This window comes from Nannobrachium achirus (assembly GCF_963921795.1).
Source record: "Nannobrachium achirus genome assembly, chromosome: 6".
In the NCBI taxonomy this organism is placed as follows: domain Eukaryota; kingdom Metazoa; phylum Chordata; class Actinopteri; order Myctophiformes; family Myctophidae; genus Nannobrachium; species Nannobrachium achirus.
In genome coordinates, this window is record NC_137815.1 from 48,324,885 (window position 1) to 48,344,716 (window position 19,832).

The following is a 19,832-nucleotide window of genomic DNA, read 5'->3' on the forward strand; positions in this document are numbered from 1 at the left end:
TGTAGAATCATAAATCATAAATCATGCTCTAATTTGCATTTTGGGGATATTTTTCACAATATTAACATATGCACGTGTTCTAGACATTCTAATGATCACGAAAAAAAATATTACAGGCATTTTACTTATGTTTTAATGAGGAATAGCTTCAGTTAAAAAGTGAGATGTTGTTCGTCCAGATGCTGGAATTTCAACTTCTCTGGGAGGTGTGAATGACTGTCAGTCTCTGTGGGGGGTATTTATATGCAAATATCGTGGCCAATGGCATTGTAATACTAAACAATAGGATTTAATGGTGATGTTAATGTGAAAAAAGAACAGGAAAACTAATTATAACATTTTTTTTTAAATGATTTAAAACATTTTGCCAAAAAGCAACGCTGGGCCTTGCAGGGCTAAACCAGTATTCTATTGTATTCTATTGGTAGTTTGACCAATTAGGAGCTTTACTCTTAAAAGAAAGTATCAATTATTAGCTGACAGAGCACTGAGAGCAGCAGTTAAAGTTACAAACTAAGAAAAAGACATGCTGGCCTGTATGGAATCCAAATGACTGAAATCCATCATGGCGACTGGGAACTTGAATCTATGTGCTTTGGCAGTGTTATTCATGAATCCTTTATGCCAATAATTGATAAAACATGAAAGGAGAGTGGTTCATCCAGTTCGACAGCATACCAAACAGGCTCCATCTGACCATCTTCTCAACACACACACACGCACACAGGCTATCACACAGGTACACATGCAAACACGCACATACAGTACACACAGAAAAGGCAGCTGACACATTTACAGAAAGTAGGCTGTTTGTTACTAAACTTAGCCAACAAACACAGCCCCAGGTTCCACAGCCACATGTAAAAACCCCTGGACGACATTCTGTACCATGAAGAACCATGCAGTAGTTATTCACAGCAAGCTGACTTCAGGTATGCACATTCCTCAGATAAGGACATACAGTATACTGTACAGAGAGTGGCAGTGCAGTTCCTATACAGATGGAGGTGCAGCAACTGCAGAAATGATGAGCTTATAAGGTTTTTATTGCATTTATGCCCCCAGGCGGGGGTGAATTGAGGGGTCTGTGTGTGTGTGTGTGTTCGTGTGTGTGTGTGTGTGTGTGTGTGTGTGTGTGTGTGTGTGTGTGTGTGTGTGTGCGTGTGTGTGTGTCTGCGCGCGCGTGTGTGCGCGGGTGTGCGCGTGTGCGCACTAACCTCATAAACCACTGCCACAAAAGTACCTCTAATTTGTATGAACCATGTAGAGTTTATACGTGCCTTAATCATGCTATATGGACTTGCCTAGAGCCTCAGTAAGACCCATGCTGATCGTTGGACCAAGGGGACACATACCTTTGGTCCCAGTACACCAGGTGGAAGAGGTACTTGCTGACCGACTGCTTGCTGGTGTGCTGGGGAGCACAGAGCTCCACTCCTCCATGCATCAGTGAGCACGACAGGAAGAAGCCCTCGTAGCTGTCAGGAAGAGGAAGAACAGTTCAACCAATGAGATTCCCCAGAGGAAACAAGAGTTGCTGTTAAAAATGGATTAGAACTTGAAGTACCACAGAATGGTACAATGGCTGCGTCTCAGGTCCTTATTCTGATCCGTCCTATCTCCTACAGCAGGGTTCCCCAATTAGTTTTCCCCACGGGCCGAATTATGTCTAGGGTACCAAGCTGACGGCCACAACATTGCAGGGGGTGACGGCGGCGTTCCCACTACTCCAGCGACAGTTTTCGTCGTTGTCTGGTGAAAATATTGTATGTCCAAAACCGTTCGTTTTGAATTTATCATTTTAAAAATGATTTAAACTAGTGAAAACAGCCGTCCTCAAGCACACAACGCCTTGCGGTGCGAGGCGCTGTGTGCTTTTAGATCTGCTGTTTTCACTACAAATGGATGAACTAAATGGATGTTGCAAGACATGACACTTCAGAGGAATTGACATCCCACTTCTCTAAACAAAAATGTTCATCCTTTCCTCTCCCCTCTTCTGTTTCCCCAGTGGGAGGGACTAACATACAAGGAAAGGATGCAAGCGTAGGAAATAGGATTTAATTTTAAGGACCTGAGATATTTAGCTTCCCTCCTCTACTCTCGTCTGCCTCTGCCAAAATGTGTTTTCTCATTTTAAAAAAGGAGAATGGTCAGTCCTTTCATTTCCTCTTTATCTGCATACACAGTAATAAGGAAACTGAGAGGGACACAGTTTTAGAGGAGATGCAGGAGACAGAAGCTTTGGTAGGATTTACTGTCTGTACTCCAACATGGGTTCATGTGGGTCCACAGAACCAGGTGTTAAAGGATTTACTGTACAGTATACTTGACTGATAGAGCCCACCATTTCCCAAAGCATACCACGGTTTGTTTGTTTCTGAGGAAGCCATCAACTTGCAGAGGCATGAAGCTAGCTTGACATACTGTAGGTAATCCAACAGTGACATTTACAGTACCATATCTTTTGTTTTCTAATGCATTGTTTCTCAAATGGGGTACGTGTACCCCTAGGGGTACGCAGGGGTCCTGCAGGGGGTACGTGAGAAATAAACTAGAAAATGGGAATATGTATTTTAGTGTTATGGTCAATAAAACATTGACAGACTTTTGTGAACCTGCTCATCTGTAAATTGTTAAACCAAATTACATCAATACCTTGACTAATACAACTGTTATCGAAAGCTTGTTTGCCATTATGCCGTCTTATTTCGAACATATTGGCATGAGAACTGGACTTTTTCTAAGCAAAATGCAGTATTTAGGGGAAGGGGGTACTCGGCTTCAAAAATCAGTTTTAAGTACTGCAGCCAAAAAGGTTTGAGAACCACTGTTTTAATAAATTTGAAAGCACAGATTGATTTGAAAAGTCCAAGGCCAAAAACAGTCCCTGAAGAGGATTGACTGACAATGACAACGTACACTACTTCCTAATCGTGCAATGATGTTTAGCCGAAGCTGACTCAGTAATTCAAGTTAGCTGTATAACATTTACTGTAAGGAGAAAATGGCTAAAGCTGTGAATAGACAATGACATGTAGACGTGGTATCTCTGGGGAATCTACCTTTCTGTTTCATGTTACTGCAAGTCTGCAACTGTCCCATCTCTAATCATATCTATTTCATTTGAAATCTCTCCTCTACATTATTTAGATGCGAACCAGAAAGAGTTTCAGAAGTTAACCGGGGGAAAAGTCTTCAGGAGAAGGAGTATAGGAATCTAGTGACTGCATGCAGGGTTGGACTCACTTTGAAAAAGGGGTGACTCAAATGAAAACTATTCACAAATTGGGAGGGTTTTGTTTTATGGAGACGCCTCAGGGATGATTGAGTAGAGTGTTCTGACCTGGAGTGATTTGCTACCAGCCTGGCAGAAACAGTTTATTGCTTTGTAATGACTGATTTATACTTGATTTGCGTGCCAGTGTCACACAGCGAAAATAGAAGGACTACCAGCTCACAAAGTGTTGCAGTGAATTGATAGATTTGCTATTTTTGGTGTGTGACACCCGTGTGCAACTACCGGTATGTATAACTCTGGCTTTTCACTACATTACGTTTTTAACCCATCAAACCTAAATCCAGAAACCTTGTATCTCCAAGTTTCAAATGTGTTTTCTTCCCCCGAAATTAAAGCCATACTTCATCATAGTGTTGCACAAAAGTAGTGAAAATAGCAGATCTACAAGCACACAACGCCTGTGTGCTTGTAGATCTGCTATTTTCACTATTTTAAATCGTTTTTTAAAATAATAATAATAAAAAGGAACGATTTTGGACATACAACGAAGATACACACACACACACACACACACACACACACACACACACACACACACACACACACACACACACACACACACACACACACACACACACACACACACACACACACACACACACACACACACACACACACACACACACACACACACACAGATGGCATGTGACAGAGGCGGACCAGGTGCCTAGCGAGCAGCAGACACTGGGTCCCACCCCCAGGAAAGTCAGGGGTCAAGCCCATTTCCCAGGCAGTCAGCCTTTTGTCAGGAACCAATCACGTGCCAGCAACAGAGAGCAAAGAACGTGGCTGATGGAGGATTCCAGTGTGTGTGTGTGTGTGTGTGTGTGTGTGAGAAGAGAGAGAGAGAGAGAGAGAGAGAGAGAGAGAGAGAGAGAGAGATGGACCCATTCACGTGGCAGAGAGAGAAGGTAGGAGAGGGGGAGAGGATGAGGAGAGAAACAGCATAGCAGTTATTCCAGCACACTGAAGCGAAAGCAGGTTAACCTCAATTCAAAATTTTAAATAGCGACTTTTTTACAGAACTTTGTTTGACACACTGCTCACACGAGCTAACAAAAATCTACCCCCCAAGCAACAACAGGGAAATCTACAGTAGTAGTAACACAGTAAAGGTATTACGTAAACGTAAACATATTTTCTAGCAGACGAGGGGGGAATCCTGCTGTTACAGTCAGTGATTGCCACATACAGTTAGGAACTAATTAAATTACTTATGTTGTGATTTTGAAACCCCTCTCATGACCTGAACCCCCACCCCCCCCTTATTCCTGTCTGTCTCACCTTCATAAATGATAAATGGAGAAAGATATATATCTTATAAAGAAGAGAATCGGAAGACAAGAGCAAATGAGCACAGGGGCTAGGGGCACAGTGTGAACTGTGGGCCTGCAGGCTTGTCTGGGAAAACGAATACATTTGTATGGACAAGTCCATTAAAAATGGACTTGTCCATTGGACAAGTGGCTCTTGGTTTTGCTTTTCCTTTGACGCTCCAAGCAGCTTTGTGCTGTATGCAGACTATGGACTGTGGAGTGGATGGGGCCAAGGGGGGCCTTATTTATTTGTTAAAAAACAGAAAAAGAAATGACTGTGAAATGGAAAATGTATATCCGGACAAGTGACTTTTGTGCCTGGACAAGTGAATGGGAAATGACCTTGTCCAGAGGACAAGTGCCTCGAAAAGTTAATGTCAAGCCCTGGCCTGGCAAGGTGGCATCTGTCAGAAGGAATATGGAACCACGAAAGGAAAGGGAGGGGAGGGGAGAGGAATTGGAGAGCTCAATCCACCCACATGCAATAGGGAGGGAGAGACGGAAAAAGAGAAAGGTCATTAAAAAGGGAGAGAGAGAGGAGCTGGTTGTTCAGGAATGAAGAGGGGATGGGCAGACTGAAGATGAAAGACAAGTGTTGAGGAGAAGAGGAAGAAAGAAGAGCTCTGTTGAGAAAGACGGAGGAAGACAGAGGAGAAGGAGGAGAAGGACAGCGTCAGAAAGATGCCAGAAAAGAGGAGGAGAGGTGTAGCAAGCTGTCAGGTCTCACCATGCTCTGTACCATCCATGTAATCCTCAGGGATTAGAGGCAGGGCTTCCAGCCATAACAGCTGCCACAGCTGGCTCTGTGTGTGTGTGTGTGTGTGTGTGTGTGTGTGTGTGTGTGTGTGTGTGTGTGTGTGTGTGTGTGTGTGTGTGTGTGTGTGTGTGTGTGTGTGTGTGTGTGTGTGTGTGTGTGTGTGTGTGTGTGTGTGTGTGTGTGTGCGTGTGACCTCAAAACCATCCAGGACACATTTGGGACCTTTAGGTCCGAACCATGGCATATACATGCACATATTTATGAACGTTATGTGAGACACACACTGCATATCGTCGTTGTCGGGTGGAAACCTTGTATCTCCAAGTTTCAAATGTTTATGTTTTTTCGTAAAGTAAAGCCCTGCTTCATCACACAAGACTATCACACAAAACACAATGCCTTGCGGTGCTTGTAGATCTGCTATTTTCACTATTTTAAATAATTTTTCAAATGAAAAATACAAAACAAACGGTTTTGGACATACAAGGTTTCCACCCGACAACAACAATATGGTCAAAGAGTTTGTAATTGTCTTTCTGTGTGTCCCTGTGTCCCCTAAGGTAGGTACCCTCACAAAAAACATCGATACTGCCTCCCCCTGGCCAGATGGGGCACCTGATGGACCCTGTCGGGTGAAAAGAAGCAACTTGGACTCCTCATGCAAGGAAGCATGAGGTCAGTCCGTTGCTCTCCCCAGGTTGGCAGAGGGAGTGTAGCGCCCAGGATTATTAGATAACTGACACTGACCTAACACACATATCCATACATATGTGTGTGTGTGTGTGTGTGTGTGTGTGTGTGTGTGTGTGTGTGTGTGTGTGTGTGTGTGTGTGTGTGTGTGTGTGTGTGTGTGTGTGTGTGTGTGTGTTACCTGGTGGCCCATGTGATAGGGATACGATGAGCAGCATATATGTTGAATGACAGCACACTGGTGACCAGGCCGGCCTCCTGGATGGGTGCGGTCAAGCGTTGACTCTGAGCCGTGGTGTGGAAGTTGGCGTTGAAGGTGCTACAGTACAACTCTACCAGGTCCAAGATGGCTGCCGTCAGCTTCTCCACAACCTTGTCTGTCAAAAGACAAAATGACGCTGGTTTACTAGACTGTACATATAATGCGAGTCCTATGTTCATTGACAGACTGCGCACACACAGATATCTATTCATTTATCTATCCATCTATCCATCTACAGTATCTATCGATCCACCCTGATATACATATTGATGCTGATGGACTGTACCATGATGCTGTCACTGCTAAGAATAACAGATTTAGGGGCACCCGCTGGCCTACCGGTCCAGCCACATACCAACAGTGTGTCGCGGGTTCGAGTCCCGATCCCGGTGACCCTTGCTGCGTGTCATTCCACATCTCTCTCCCCATTTCCTGTTAGTCTACTGTCCTATCAATAAAGGCATGAAGCCCAAAAATTAATCTTAAAAAATATATATATATGTTATAAGTTATAACAGATTTAGAAAAGTGCATTTATCCCTGATTCTTTTCCCAGATGCGTATTTTGGTCAAAACAAGCTTTTTTCTAAGGACCCAACTAAAGAATGGATGATCGATTTGCGTATACAATTCTTCTTTTCCGGGTGAAAGAAAAAAATGCCATGTCGTTTTTTGTTTACATCTGGCCACATGGTGCGTTCCAGTTCGCCACGGAAATAAGGTAAAAACACTGAAAAAACGTGGCAGAGATGGATACATTAATTAATGAATACTGCAGTCGATGTAATATCACCATCATCATCAACAACAATAATAAGAGTTTGAACAGTTTAGAGTGAATCATAAATACATGTGTAAACAGCCCTGGTCAGGGTCTAAAGAGTGGACTGAAAACACATCAGCTCACCCTGACCTTGTGGCCTCTCCTGCTGCCGGGGGAATATAAACCTGGCAGTCTATTTTACACACTGTGTTAACACATCTCAACACACTTCCTCATGTTTAGACTATGGCTCGTCTGTGTGCATGCGTGTGTGCGTGTATGTGCGTGCGCCTCCTTTTGTGCTTGTTCTTGTGTTTCTAATTTTGAGATGCCTAGGGTAAGGGTTAAGGTTAGGAATACTGTACAGTGAATGAGTGTGTGTGCAACGTGCATGCGTGTGTGTTTTGTAGGTGAATGTATCCATCCTGTTTATGTGTTCAAGCTGTGACAGGGTGACAAGTGGACATCCGTCAGGGTGCAGATCTGTGATCCCACCATGATCCCACACACTGAGCTGTAACTCTACTCTGCAACTCTGATGCTCTCTCTCTCTCTCTGGCTCCAGTTTTTCTTAGTCATGGTTTTCATCTGTCAACAATTAGTCTTCCATCCAAGTTTTTTATGTTGTGTTGACATGTTGACTTTGGGGGTATTTCTTTCTGCCAATTTACTCATTGTAGTCGGGCGTTAGGGAGATAACATGCTCATTTTGTGCTATAAATGGCCCCAGAAAACAATGGTTTAGTGATGAAGAGTGATGAGTCATCACTTTTCACAGTTCTGTGGGTGTTTTCTGGGGCCATTTATAGCCCAAGGAATGTTTTTTGTGCAAAACAAATGCTTGCAATGAATTCAGCATCATGACAAACCCCTAGTTAGACCCCTCACATCGTACTTAAAGCAGATTTTATTCTGGGTATTTTCCTCTTGTATAGAAAGTCGATGGGAGCCCAACTTGATTTGGCCGCTGTGGCGACCCCGAAGGTTGGCGGCTCGGGCGCCCTAGCTAAATCATTAGAGCATGCCCTGGGCTACATCTGTGCAAAATTTGGCACTTTTAGACTGATTAGCACGAAATATCCCTAACGCCCCCGACCATTGTTAATTCCCCTGTCACTGCTAGCACCCACTTGTTGGTTTGAGAAAATTGAAACTCACTTGACAACTTGAGGGAGACACAGCAGGTAATGCCTAGTCTCTCTTTAACTCATAATTCTCCATTCTGTTATTTTAAGACATTCCTCCTTTAATTTTACAACACCGCAGAGATAGACAGTAAAGACAGGATAGAGAGAGTGAACGCAGATCATGAGCTGGATTCAATCCCATCACCTCATAAGGAGTTCTGTGGCAGGTGTGGACAGGCCAATCTGGAATAGTACCGGTAGGTCAGTCGCTTTGTGGGCCAGATGGTCAGAGTATGTGTGTGTGCAACGTGCATGCTTGCATTTTGTAGGTGAATGTATCCATCCTGTTTATGTGTTCAAGCTGTGACAGGGTGACAAGTGGACATCCGTCAGGGTGCAGATCTGTGATCCCACCATGATCCCACACACTGAGCTGTAACTCTACTCTGCAACTCTGATGCTCTCTCTCTCTCTCTGGCTCCAGTTTTTCTTAGTCATGGTTCTCATCTGTCAACAATTAGTCTTCCATCCAAGTTCTTTATGTTGTGTTGACATGTTGACTAGAGAATGTCAGATTGGGGGTATTTCTTTCTGCCAATTTACTCATTGTAGTCGGGCGTTAGGGAGATAACATGCTCATTTTGTGCTATAAATGGCCCCAGAAAACGATGGTTTAGTGATGAGAAGTGATGAGTCATCACTTTTCACAGTTCTGTGGGTGTTTTCTGGGGCCATTTATAGCCCAAGGAATGTTTTTTGTGCAAAACAAATGCTTGCAATGAATTCAGCATCATGACAAACCCCTAGTTAGACCCCTCACATCCTACTTAAAGCAGATTTTATTCTGGGTATTTTCCTCTTGTATAGAAAGTCGATGGGAGCCCAACTTGATTTGGCCGCTGTGGCGACCCCGAAGGTTGGCGGCTCGGGCGCCCTAGCTAAATCATTATAGCATGCCCTGGGATACATCTGTGCAAAATGTGGCGCTTTTAGACTGATTAGCACGAAATATCCCTAACGCCCCCGACTATTGTTAATTCCCCTGTCACTGCTAGCACCCACTTGTTGGTTTGAGAAAATTGAAACTCACTTGACAACTTGAGGGAGACATAGCAGGTAATTCCTAGTCTCGCTTTACCTCATAATTCTCCATTCTGTTATTTTAAGACATTCCTAATTTTACAACACCGCAAAGACAGGGTAGAGAGAGTGAACCCAGATCATGAGCTGGATTCAATCCCATCACCTCATAAGGAGTTCTGTGGCAGGTGTGGACAGGCCAATCTGGAATAGTACCGGTAGGTCAGTCGCTTTGTGGGCCAGATGGTCTTTCTAGGTCTTATCAATGATGCGGTACGAGTACGTGACCAGAATTAAAGATTTCCAGTGTTGTATTGGTTTGCTAAGTACACAACAATTATAGACCACCAGTGGTTGCTTTTCTTTGCAATTTCAGCCACAGCCAGGAGCATACGGTAAATCCCATTGAGATCAGGTGAACAGATTAGTTTTAAGTAATTCATCTTGAATAATACAAGCTATTATCTATTATTATGAAGTTCACTTTAATGTTTTTGTCATTTGAGACATTATTTGACATTATTCATTATTTGGTCCATTACATCCAATATCTTTTACACAAGCAGCACTTTTGAGAATTATTGCCCAACTTTAGGCTGAGGCTACTGTAATTCCTTTTTTTGTCTGCTGGACCACAAATTTCAACATGAAGTTGAAGATAAAACCGACAGCTTCTGTAACATAATTCTGCTTTCTTTTTTTTGTCAGCAGTTTGTCAGCAGTTTCTTCCCACAAAACATGAGATAGTTCCACAAACCTGTGCAGCACATCACGGTATGATTTTCAAAACAGACTGTAGGGGTCTGGTCCCATAGTTAAGACTATCATGCTGGAGTTCAGTTTGTATTTATTTCATATACTGACTGATCAGCTGGCGGATGTGCTTTCTGACTGCATGCTTTCACTAATTTATATTTTTTTAGATATAAGAATAACAAATATAATTGCAGCTGTAATTTACATTCCCAGGCTGATTTTCGTTTCCAGTCCGCCCTCAGTCTGTGGTAAACAACATAGCAATCCTATGTATCGGAGACTCATTCAACATCCGTTCCTCACGGAATGATTGGGAAGGGCTGGGAAAACCCTAGGAGAAATGTTAACCAGATTTAGCCTTCATCATGCTGTCTCCTGTCTGTCTGTCTGAGAGACAGGGGCCTTCCTGGAGACGTCTGATCTTTGCCTCTCATCTGACAGGAAGCGGAGGTAATATGGATGGTCATTCAGTTAGTGTGTGTTGTATATACTGTACACTGCAAATATACTATGAGATTTATATGAAGTCCTTACTGCAACATCTTGTGTTCAAGTGTGTGTGTGTGTGTGTGTGTGTGTGTGTGTGTGTGTGTGTGTGTGTGTGTGTGTGTGTGTGTGTGTGTGTGTGTGTGTGTGTGTGTGTGTGTGTACTGTGCGTGCGTGCGTGCATGCAGATTGAGTAAACATACCTCTGTTTTCTCTAACAGCCAGCACTGAGGCATCCTGGTGAAAGACAGACGGAGATGAAACCATTACTAATGGTAATGCTGTTAATGATCAGTTGACTTTTGCTTCAACTCTCTGGCCTCTAGTTGCTCTAGGATTCAAGAGACTGCGTTTTACATAAAGTAAGCTCATTAAAGTTATAATAAGTAAGACACTAAGTAGTAATAAGTAATAAAGGGTACAGTGGAGAGAATGTTAATAACTTGATAAGTTTGCTAAAGAGCAACAAAAACTTGATACATTTGCACAGATATTGATGTAGAGAATGTAGAGAATGACCATACAGTATATTTGTTTTTAATATACAATTGCACCATCCATGATTAACTGACTATATACCGGTATAGGCCTATACTGTATGTTGCAGCCAAAAACAGAAAATATAAGGAATATACAGATGAATAAATTGGCAAAACAATATACACAATATACAGTACATTCAGCAGAAGACTGCAAATAGCAGCACATATTATGTAGTGAACTATTAGCCATTCAATACAATAATGAATATATGAATATGAATATATATTATACTATTTTCTAGGACACTGAATATGTTTTTTTTCTACCTTTAGGACCTTGGGCTGCAGGCGACAGGGGCATGCTGGGAGCTGGTTGAGGGCAGAGGTCACTTCAGGCGTCTCCACAGCAGCTAACGAGGTACACAGGGCCTTCACTGATTGGACGAGCCGCTCCACATGCAGCGGCAGTTCCACCTGTTTGAGAAGAGGACGGCATAAAGACGGACATTTGTTTAGTTATTAAATGCACGTTATACAGTTGCGTGTCTGTGTGTGTGTGTGTGTGTGTGTGTGTGTGTGTGTGTGTGTGTGTGTTACCTCAGACAGGAGGAAGGACTCTGCCTCATTATGAAAGGTGTCTAGAAGTAGGGACAGTGCCTCCCTGTCACACACACAAAACAAATTATAAAAATTGAAATAAAAGATGCCACCAAGCAAATAAATATGGTGACAACCTCAGTCGAAACACAAGGATAGATTTATACACTCCTCAAGGCTCAAGCCCTTCGGTCTATAATTACTGTAGCCCTGCTATAGGAAAAATATACTGTCCATGTAGAAAGGTGAATGCATAAGCCCAGCCAGCTAATAGTTCCCCCAACGATCTTAACACTCAATATGTATACACAACCACAAGAAGGGGAGAAGTTAGACATGTGATATAAACCCTCCCTTTGGTAGAGCGCCATGGTTTGATTCACTCATGTACAGTTCTTTGACATACAGACTGATCAAAGACATTTTCAGCTGATTCAACCATTTACAATTCTTTGATATACACAGCTAAATCAAAGGGTTTTCAGTTGCTTCAATATGGATGTTTGTAAAACTGAGAGACAGATAGCAGGATACAGAAATAACAACACCCTATAACTAACTTGAGTATGACAGCTTAAAGCAAATGGAATATTACTTATCAGTATTACATATTCTCTGTTATAACACTTATAAATGACAATATAATATACATTTCTTCTACTTTATTGGACAGTAAAAGGGACTGTCACTGGAGGAAGAAAAATGACACTTTCCAACTTGAAGTGACTATTGATTGCGACAATTCTTTAAATAGAATCAAAGGCCTTCCTTTGATTATGCTTTTCCTGTTCGTGCATCCGTCTCTCTAGTCTGTTCTAAAATGTCCCCGCCCCTCTCACCTGGTGACGGTCTGTTTGATTGGTCGCTCCTGGAGCAGAATGCTGTGGTTCATGGTGGAGGCCATCTCATCGTCTTCCTCCTGCCAATCATCGGGTTCAGAAGTCAACACACAAAGAACCAGGAAGAACTTTTACAGGACATTTCCTTGTGAAATGAAACAATACATGGCGATGTATGTTGATGTGACTGTAACGTGTGTGTGGGACTGTGCGTGTGTGTGTGTGTGTGTGTGTGTGTGTGTGTGTGTGTGTGTGTGTGTGTGTGTGTGTGTGTGTGACTGTGCGTGTGTGTGTGTGTGTGTGTGTGTGTGTGTGTGTGTGTGTGTGTGTGTGAGTGTGTTCTGACCGTGCGAGCCAGCTCTGTGTTGACGGAGGATCTCTTGGTGAGGAAGAGGCGGATGTCCCACTCAAACTTCAGACACTGCTGGATGGACTCCAAACCAGCCAGAGTCTGAGAACTACAGAGAAGACAGACATAATGAGATATATGATAATTTCATCTTTAAAAGAGTAGTTCACCCCCAAAATGACTTTTTTACTATTGATTACTCACCCCATGTGGAGACTTGAGTTCAATAATATTTTTAGTTTTTTGTAGCATTCCTAAGCCAATAATTTGAGGAGACTCTTTGTAGGCCCATTGATTCTGGATGGGGTTGGGGACCCAAATGCTGAACTAGCATCCTAAACTACTTTGTCCTTTATTACCATTTTGAAAAGCATTTTTAAATACTTCAAATAGCGGATCTACATCGACACGTTGTGAGCTTGTAGATCAGCTATTTGAAATATTTAAAAATGTTTTTCAAAATAGTAAAAAAGGGCAAATACGTTTTGGGATAAGGGGTAAAGCATGGACGGAAATAAAGTGTTCAGAATCAGATACATTCACCAACAGTCAACATTCAGGTATGTGTCATTCAAGCGTTTTTTACGTGTTGTTCTATTTAGTAGAGACAACAATGGTGACGTTCTGTGCAGTAATCAGGCCATCGCAGAGCTGCGTCACGGCAGCTGAAATGCTATACAGTGAAGTTCAGTTACAACAAAGGCTTTAACAGTGTTAAGACAGGTTATTGTTCTAGAGGAGAGAGAGAGAGAGAAAGAGAGAGAGAGACAGACAGACAGACAGACAGACAGACAGACAGACAGACAGAGACTTGTACAGGATGTCAACTGTTCACAGCCACAGGTTATTGGGCTCAAATGTATTCCTGTGCGCACGGACACACACTTTCACAGCTGCTTAAGTCCAGAAATAAAAACAGAGCAGATGACTTTCTATCACATCTGCAAAATAAGAAAAATGGGATACACTTTATTTTGAACAGCGGCTGATTAGGAAAAACAGACTGCAGACGTGTGTGTGTGTGTCATGTGTGAGCACGCGTATGCCATTCGTGCGTACAGTAAAAACAAGACCAGCAGTAAGGTGCATGTTTTTAAGGGGAAACCCACTTGTGGCTCGTCTAGCCACATACTGTACATGTTTATGTGCAGCAATGGTTTAGAAACGACCACAAATGTGGCCTACACGATTATTACTACGAGTGCATGTGGGTGTGCGTCTGCACCACAAACCACACAAGCCCTCGCCAAGCCAAGCAATCGGGCCCCCCCACCCTCGCCAAGCCACTGGACTCCCCCCAACCCCTCCACCCACCCCTCAATATAGCTGATGGAGCTCGGCTTAAGAAGTGACTCATTCCCAGCAGCTTACGGGGTTATAATGATGTGCCCTATGAAGCAACAAACGCCTTCACTTTACAAGATGGTACAGTCCACACAGACAGGATGACATGTATCATACAGTACACACATGCACACACTCACGCACGCACGCACACGCGCACACACACACACACACACACACACACACACACACACACACACAGTGGATACACTGTTGTGTATTTTAAATTATATTCGTTGGAACTATGTAGCTCACAATACTTAATTAAATAAAAGCTGAAAATAAATCACAATAGTTTTATGTCAGAGCAATTTTTCCTGTAATTACAGGGGCGCACATATCATTTATCGCATCTATTATGCTTTAGCAGCATGCCTCTGTAAATAATGATTTATTTATACTTAGTTGACTGCCGGTGTTGTGTATTCTGTAAATAGCCGAGCTTTAAGCGCATAACACATCGCACAGTGACACGATGTGAGCTTGGATATCAGCTGTTTTTGTTGTGCAAGAACAATGTGCAAACAAGTTTAACGGGCAAGATGTATACAAATGGGTCTATCCGTTTGATTGTAGGTTTGTTTGTCTGGGGCTAATGTCGCAAATGACAGGACTGATCAATGCCAAATTGATTTTCACAAAAAACTGCATCTGGTCTGCATCTGATGTCTGTGTGTGCACGTGCCTGGTCAGCACCAACACACACGATACATACGTAGATCCACATAACACCACTATCTCTGACTATTTCATGTGTGCGACACCAACATGGCATGATTAGTGACGTGCTCAATGTTGGCTCTGTGCCCTGGAGGGGGCGGAGGTGGGGACAGCAGGTCCACTGTCTCTGCCCTATCCCAGAAAGGGTTAGCTGTACTGGGCAGGGAGCAGGCGCTCTGCCCCTTGGCAAGGCTCCACCGTAGGGTGGGCATTCAGCCCAAGGAGGGGGGAGGCAGGGGGAGGGGGGGAGAGAGAAAGAGAGAGGGAAGGAAGCTCCAGTAAAATTCATCCAACTTAGGGTTGTCACAAAATAACAGCATTATTGCATTACGTTGATATTAATAAGCCAACCACAGGGGGGTGGGAAGCAACAGCCCCAGCTGCACGTTCCTCCCAATTGTCCGTTCTCATCCGGTTTCAGACAGGCCACTCTTGCTTTTCAACACAAAAACAATGGCAGCTGCTCTGGTCTCAGAAGAACCAAACATTTCGGCCTTCCAACCGAATGCAAGCGGAGAGCCAGCCAATTCAGAAGAGCCAATATGCAAAATTGTGAAAGGCGGAAATATGTTAAATTTGATGTCACATCTCACTCTTTGACAAAGCTCAGATGCCAGCAGCAGCGTCTGCACCAAGTCACACAGCAGCCTCATAAAGGATAACTCATGCCGGTGTCATTCCGACAGACAGTTAACACATGTAGACCTGGAACCATTATTTTATGCTTTAACTCTTAGAAAATAGCAAATCTACAAGCTCACACCGCGGCACTGAGTGTGTGACTGTGTGTGTGTGTGTGTGTGTGTGTCTGAATGCCACACAATTAAGCCCTAATGACCTACAACTGTCATAACACATATTCCCATAATTCCATGTGTCATGATGCCAGCGATCAGTCATTCGCGACATACAACAACAAGTACACATCAGGACACGATGTAGATGGAAGCTATAATGGGTTCAATGCATTCATTTGTATTCATTTTATATCTACTCTAGTCCAGTGGTTCTCAACCTTTTCAGGCCATGGCCCCCAAAATAATCATATTTGAACTGGGGAACCCCCCACCCTGACGAGCACTAAGAGTTGAGGCATTTGTGTAACATGGTTCTATTGTGAAATTTGAAGATCTACATGCTCACTCTGCTATTTTCACGATTTCTGCCTCTAATATTTGACAATTTGGCCAATGTTTCATTTGTCATTTTAGAGGTATTAAAACGTCCTTAAAGTGTCACTTTAGAAATGTGCAGATACCCTCTATACACTTAAATGGTTGGTTTGTTAACGGTTGAGTGAGAAAACAATGTTTCACATTAAGCTAATCATCTGGGGACCCCTCAAAATCATTTGGGAACCTCCTGGGGGTCCCGACCCACAGGTTAAGAACCACTGCTCTCACAGAGAGAAGTCCTTACTTGTTGAGGTACTCGGCTTGCCCACAGACTTTGAGCAGGTAGTCTTCTACATCGATGTGGTCCAGATCATCCTGGGCATAGCATAATGTTTGGTAGATCAGCAGGTCCACTGTAGAGGAACCTGGCACGCACACACGCACACGCACACACACACACACACACACACACACACACACTTATTATTGGATATTATTGGAGTCACTTTTAGTCATTTGATGAGCGATACAAAAACTAAGAGCCAAACAAAATAAACAGCTACGGTCGTTCACGTTCAACACGAAATCCCTGAAGTTCTTTTGGTTCTTACTGATGTCCTCTTTGATGATTGTCAGGATACCATCAAATTGATGTTGACTCGTGCTAAAGTATGAACACAATTCGTCTTCAAAAGCGACTATTTTTAGTGTTTGATTCTAATCTAAACTCTCGCCTGTAACAAATGATATGCCCCTAGGGGGACCCCAGTCAACCAAGAATGCAAGATTGTTTATCAGAGAGGAGCACACGGCTCAGTGCCAACCCTGTGCACTTGTGCAGAGCTCCAAACTCACCAGACATGACCCCAGCACAGCTAACACATCAAAGAGCATCAATTAGAGCATCAATTAGGCTTCATGCGTTTCATAGGTCATACATTTTTAATTTCTGGTGGGGTTATGTTTTAACTTTTTTCCCCTGCTTGTGGTCAGAGTCAGACTGAATTTAATACACTGTCTGAAATGTTAAGATATTTATGCTTGAAAATATCGCAATTTAACCACATTAACCCTGGCATGCCTATTTTGGGTACATTTAATGAAAGAGCATAATTTAGGCCTCATAAAGACAGTGATAAGTTAGCTGAGAGAGTGGCTGTGTTGATTCTCAATGAGTCACTAACAAGAATTAGATGAATTTTTCAAGGCCGAGAATAGGATGGCAAAGATTCTGATATCCAGAATTAATGTAGCGAACTCCAACATTCCACTGCCTGCGCATGCCTTTCAGTCTAGCCAAACATGTTCTTTGTTTACCTTAATTTATATTTTTACAGCACTTTAAAAACTCTTCCTGATGTTTTTTTAATTAGTATTACACTGGATAATTAACATCTTTATCAACATAATGCATACATAGCTATTCTGAAACAAACAAAAACATGAGTAAAAGAAAAAGAGAGTGATATCGACTCTGTGTGGCGGAGGGAGGGAGGGAGGGAGGGAGGGATGAAGACAGACAAAACAAACGATAGAAAGACTGTGAGAGGAATTGAGAGGATTTTTGAAATTCCATGCCAGGAATAAAAAATCTCGTCTTCTCCATTTGTGTAATCTCTCCTTCTCTCTCTCTGTCTCTCCGTCTCTTTCTCTGCTGAATAGAAATCCGTGGAACTCATTGACAGTCACAGGCAGGGCGTTGGCAGGGTGCCTGTCAGTACAACTCCACAGAGGAGAACAGGCCACAGAGCCAGAAAGGAAAGTGTGCGTATGTGCGTACGTGCGTGCGTGCGTGCGTGCGTGCGTGCGTGCGTGTCCAGACCGCGGGCTTCCCGAGGCTTACAGAGGGATCCCCCTCTTGTCAGCCAACTCTTTCCCACTTCTCCCACAGACCACAGTGACGAACACGACGAGGAGGGAAGCACCGTTGCAGAGCGGTGCCATCTATCTATTCTATATCCTGAAATCCCACTGATGTGCATTGAAACCAACTTGTGCCAGTCAACCTGTGGTTTTTGGGGGGGTTCCCCAGATGACAATGAAGTGACAATTTAAGTTCCTTTAAGACCTTTTAATAAAAATGTTATAATAATTAAAAAAAGAAAATACACTTCATCAAAAATAATCAACAAACTATACAAAAAAACTGGTCAAACATTGGCCAAATTGTCAAATAATATAAGAAAGAGGCAAAAGGTTTGAAAATAACCGACCTACGATACGAGATACGAGGTTTGTGTCCGACAGTGACGATAATCGTCTCTGTAAACCTTCTAAGTCCAAAGAAACTGCTTCTTTTCACGAAATGGGAAAAAAGGAACTTATCTTCACAAGAATCCACTGTGGTAATTACTTGGTCAAAAGTGCTTTGTTAATACTTTTCATCGGTTAAAAATGTATGAAACCCACAGACAAACGTAACCACTTTCACTTTCAAAATGTCAAAAAAGCAGATGTTCAGGCTCAATGCATCACATCAGCTAGTTTCGTTACTTTTGCAAGACACGCAGAGGTAGCAAAAATAGCTGATGCGATGCATTGTGAGCCTGTAAAGCTACTCTTTCTACCATACAAAAGCTTGTAGATCTGCTATTTTCCAAAAATCATGCAAATTTCAGCAAATCTTTGAAAAATATATATTATGTTAAAGCATTATCAACTCAACTCTATGCTTCTGGGCCCTCCTGGAACATAATATTTTGAGATGGGGGGTAGGCAACCAAATGCATATAATTTTTGTGGTCCTTGACATGTAGAGGAATGGATTCTGTCTGTCTTCACTCACAAATAATCTTATATAAGTTCAATGTTCCGACGCACCTGTCCCTGTAGGTGTGCAAAAGGACCTTTTTCTTCTAAGTTTGTGGGATCCTTGACATGAAAAGGTTTGAGCACCATCGATATACTAACATAGGTCTTTCAGAAAACTGTTAGAATTTTGAAGACATTTTTAGAATCAGCCTCAGGTCTTAATGGGTTAAATGCCTGAAAGACAGAGAGAGAGAGAGAGAGAGAGAGAGAGAGAGAGAGAGAGAGAGAGAGAGAGAGAGAGAGAGAGAGAGAGAGAGACAGAGACAGAGACAGAGACAGAGAGACAGACAGAGAGACAGACAGAGGGAGAGGGAGAGAGAGAGAGAGAGAGACAGAGGGAGAGAGATACCGGTAGTCTTACCATCACAGGTGAATGTGAGGGGCTCCCTGAAGTTGTCACTGATGACGGTGACCTTCACGCCGACCCCCAGGTTCTGCAGCAGCTCCTCACTGCTGACCAGTGGCGACCACACAAAGCCTGCGTTCTTGCTGCGCTCGTTGCACGGGTAGGCTGAGCGCAAGCTGCAAACACATCAACCACAGGAGGAGATAAGAATCATCATTGGCAGGTTTACTGCTTACACATATTCATATACTATATTTTATGCTTTAAAAGATATACAATGGACGAAGAGAACGTTTATTTAGAGAAGACACTGTGGATGGTGCATGGTGTATGCATGCAGTATATCATTACCATCAGCATAACTTGAAAAATGTGTGAGAAATGCTGAATCCTCATTCAGAAACTACCACCAAGCTGTCCTAAAGCATGACATTAATTCAACTTGTGTGTGTGTGTGTGTGTGTGTGTGTGTGTGTGTGTGTGTGTGTGTGTGTGTGTGTGTGTGTGTGTGTGTGTGTGTGTGTGTGTGTGTGTGTGTGAGTGTGTGTGTAGCTCTGTGTGTTAACAATCATCAGTGCTTTGTTGACTTTCCACTTTTGTCAAGCTTGGAGTATTTTGGAGAGATGGATCTTACTTCCATCTCAAGTTCAACTCTTATTTTATTTCAGATGTAATCAGCAGCAGTAATGAA

General features: G+C 42.9%; 1 protein-coding gene across 2 annotated transcripts in view; it reads right to left on the reverse strand.

Annotated features, from left to right (window-relative positions):
* The window catches only part of pik3c2b (phosphatidylinositol-4-phosphate 3-kinase, catalytic subunit type 2 beta), an 89,095-nt gene that overhangs the window by 42,181 nt on the left and 27,082 nt on the right, over window positions 1–19,832 (reverse strand). For both annotated transcript variants that reach the window (XM_080728992.1, XM_080728993.1), the window contains exons 4-12: window positions 19,157–19,317; window positions 16,289–16,409; window positions 12,803–12,914; window positions 12,457–12,536; window positions 11,618–11,681; window positions 11,348–11,494; window positions 10,742–10,775; window positions 6,246–6,441; window positions 1,356–1,478 (exon numbers count right to left, since the gene is read on the reverse strand). In XM_080728992.1, coding sequence (XP_080585118.1) covers window positions 1,356–1,478; window positions 6,246–6,441; window positions 10,742–10,775; window positions 11,348–11,494; window positions 11,618–11,681; window positions 12,457–12,536; window positions 12,803–12,914; window positions 16,289–16,409; window positions 19,157–19,317 — 1,038 coding nt within the window. The remainder of the gene's footprint in view (window positions 1–1,355; window positions 1,479–6,245; window positions 6,442–10,741; window positions 10,776–11,347; window positions 11,495–11,617; window positions 11,682–12,456; window positions 12,537–12,802; window positions 12,915–16,288; window positions 16,410–19,156; window positions 19,318–19,832) is intronic.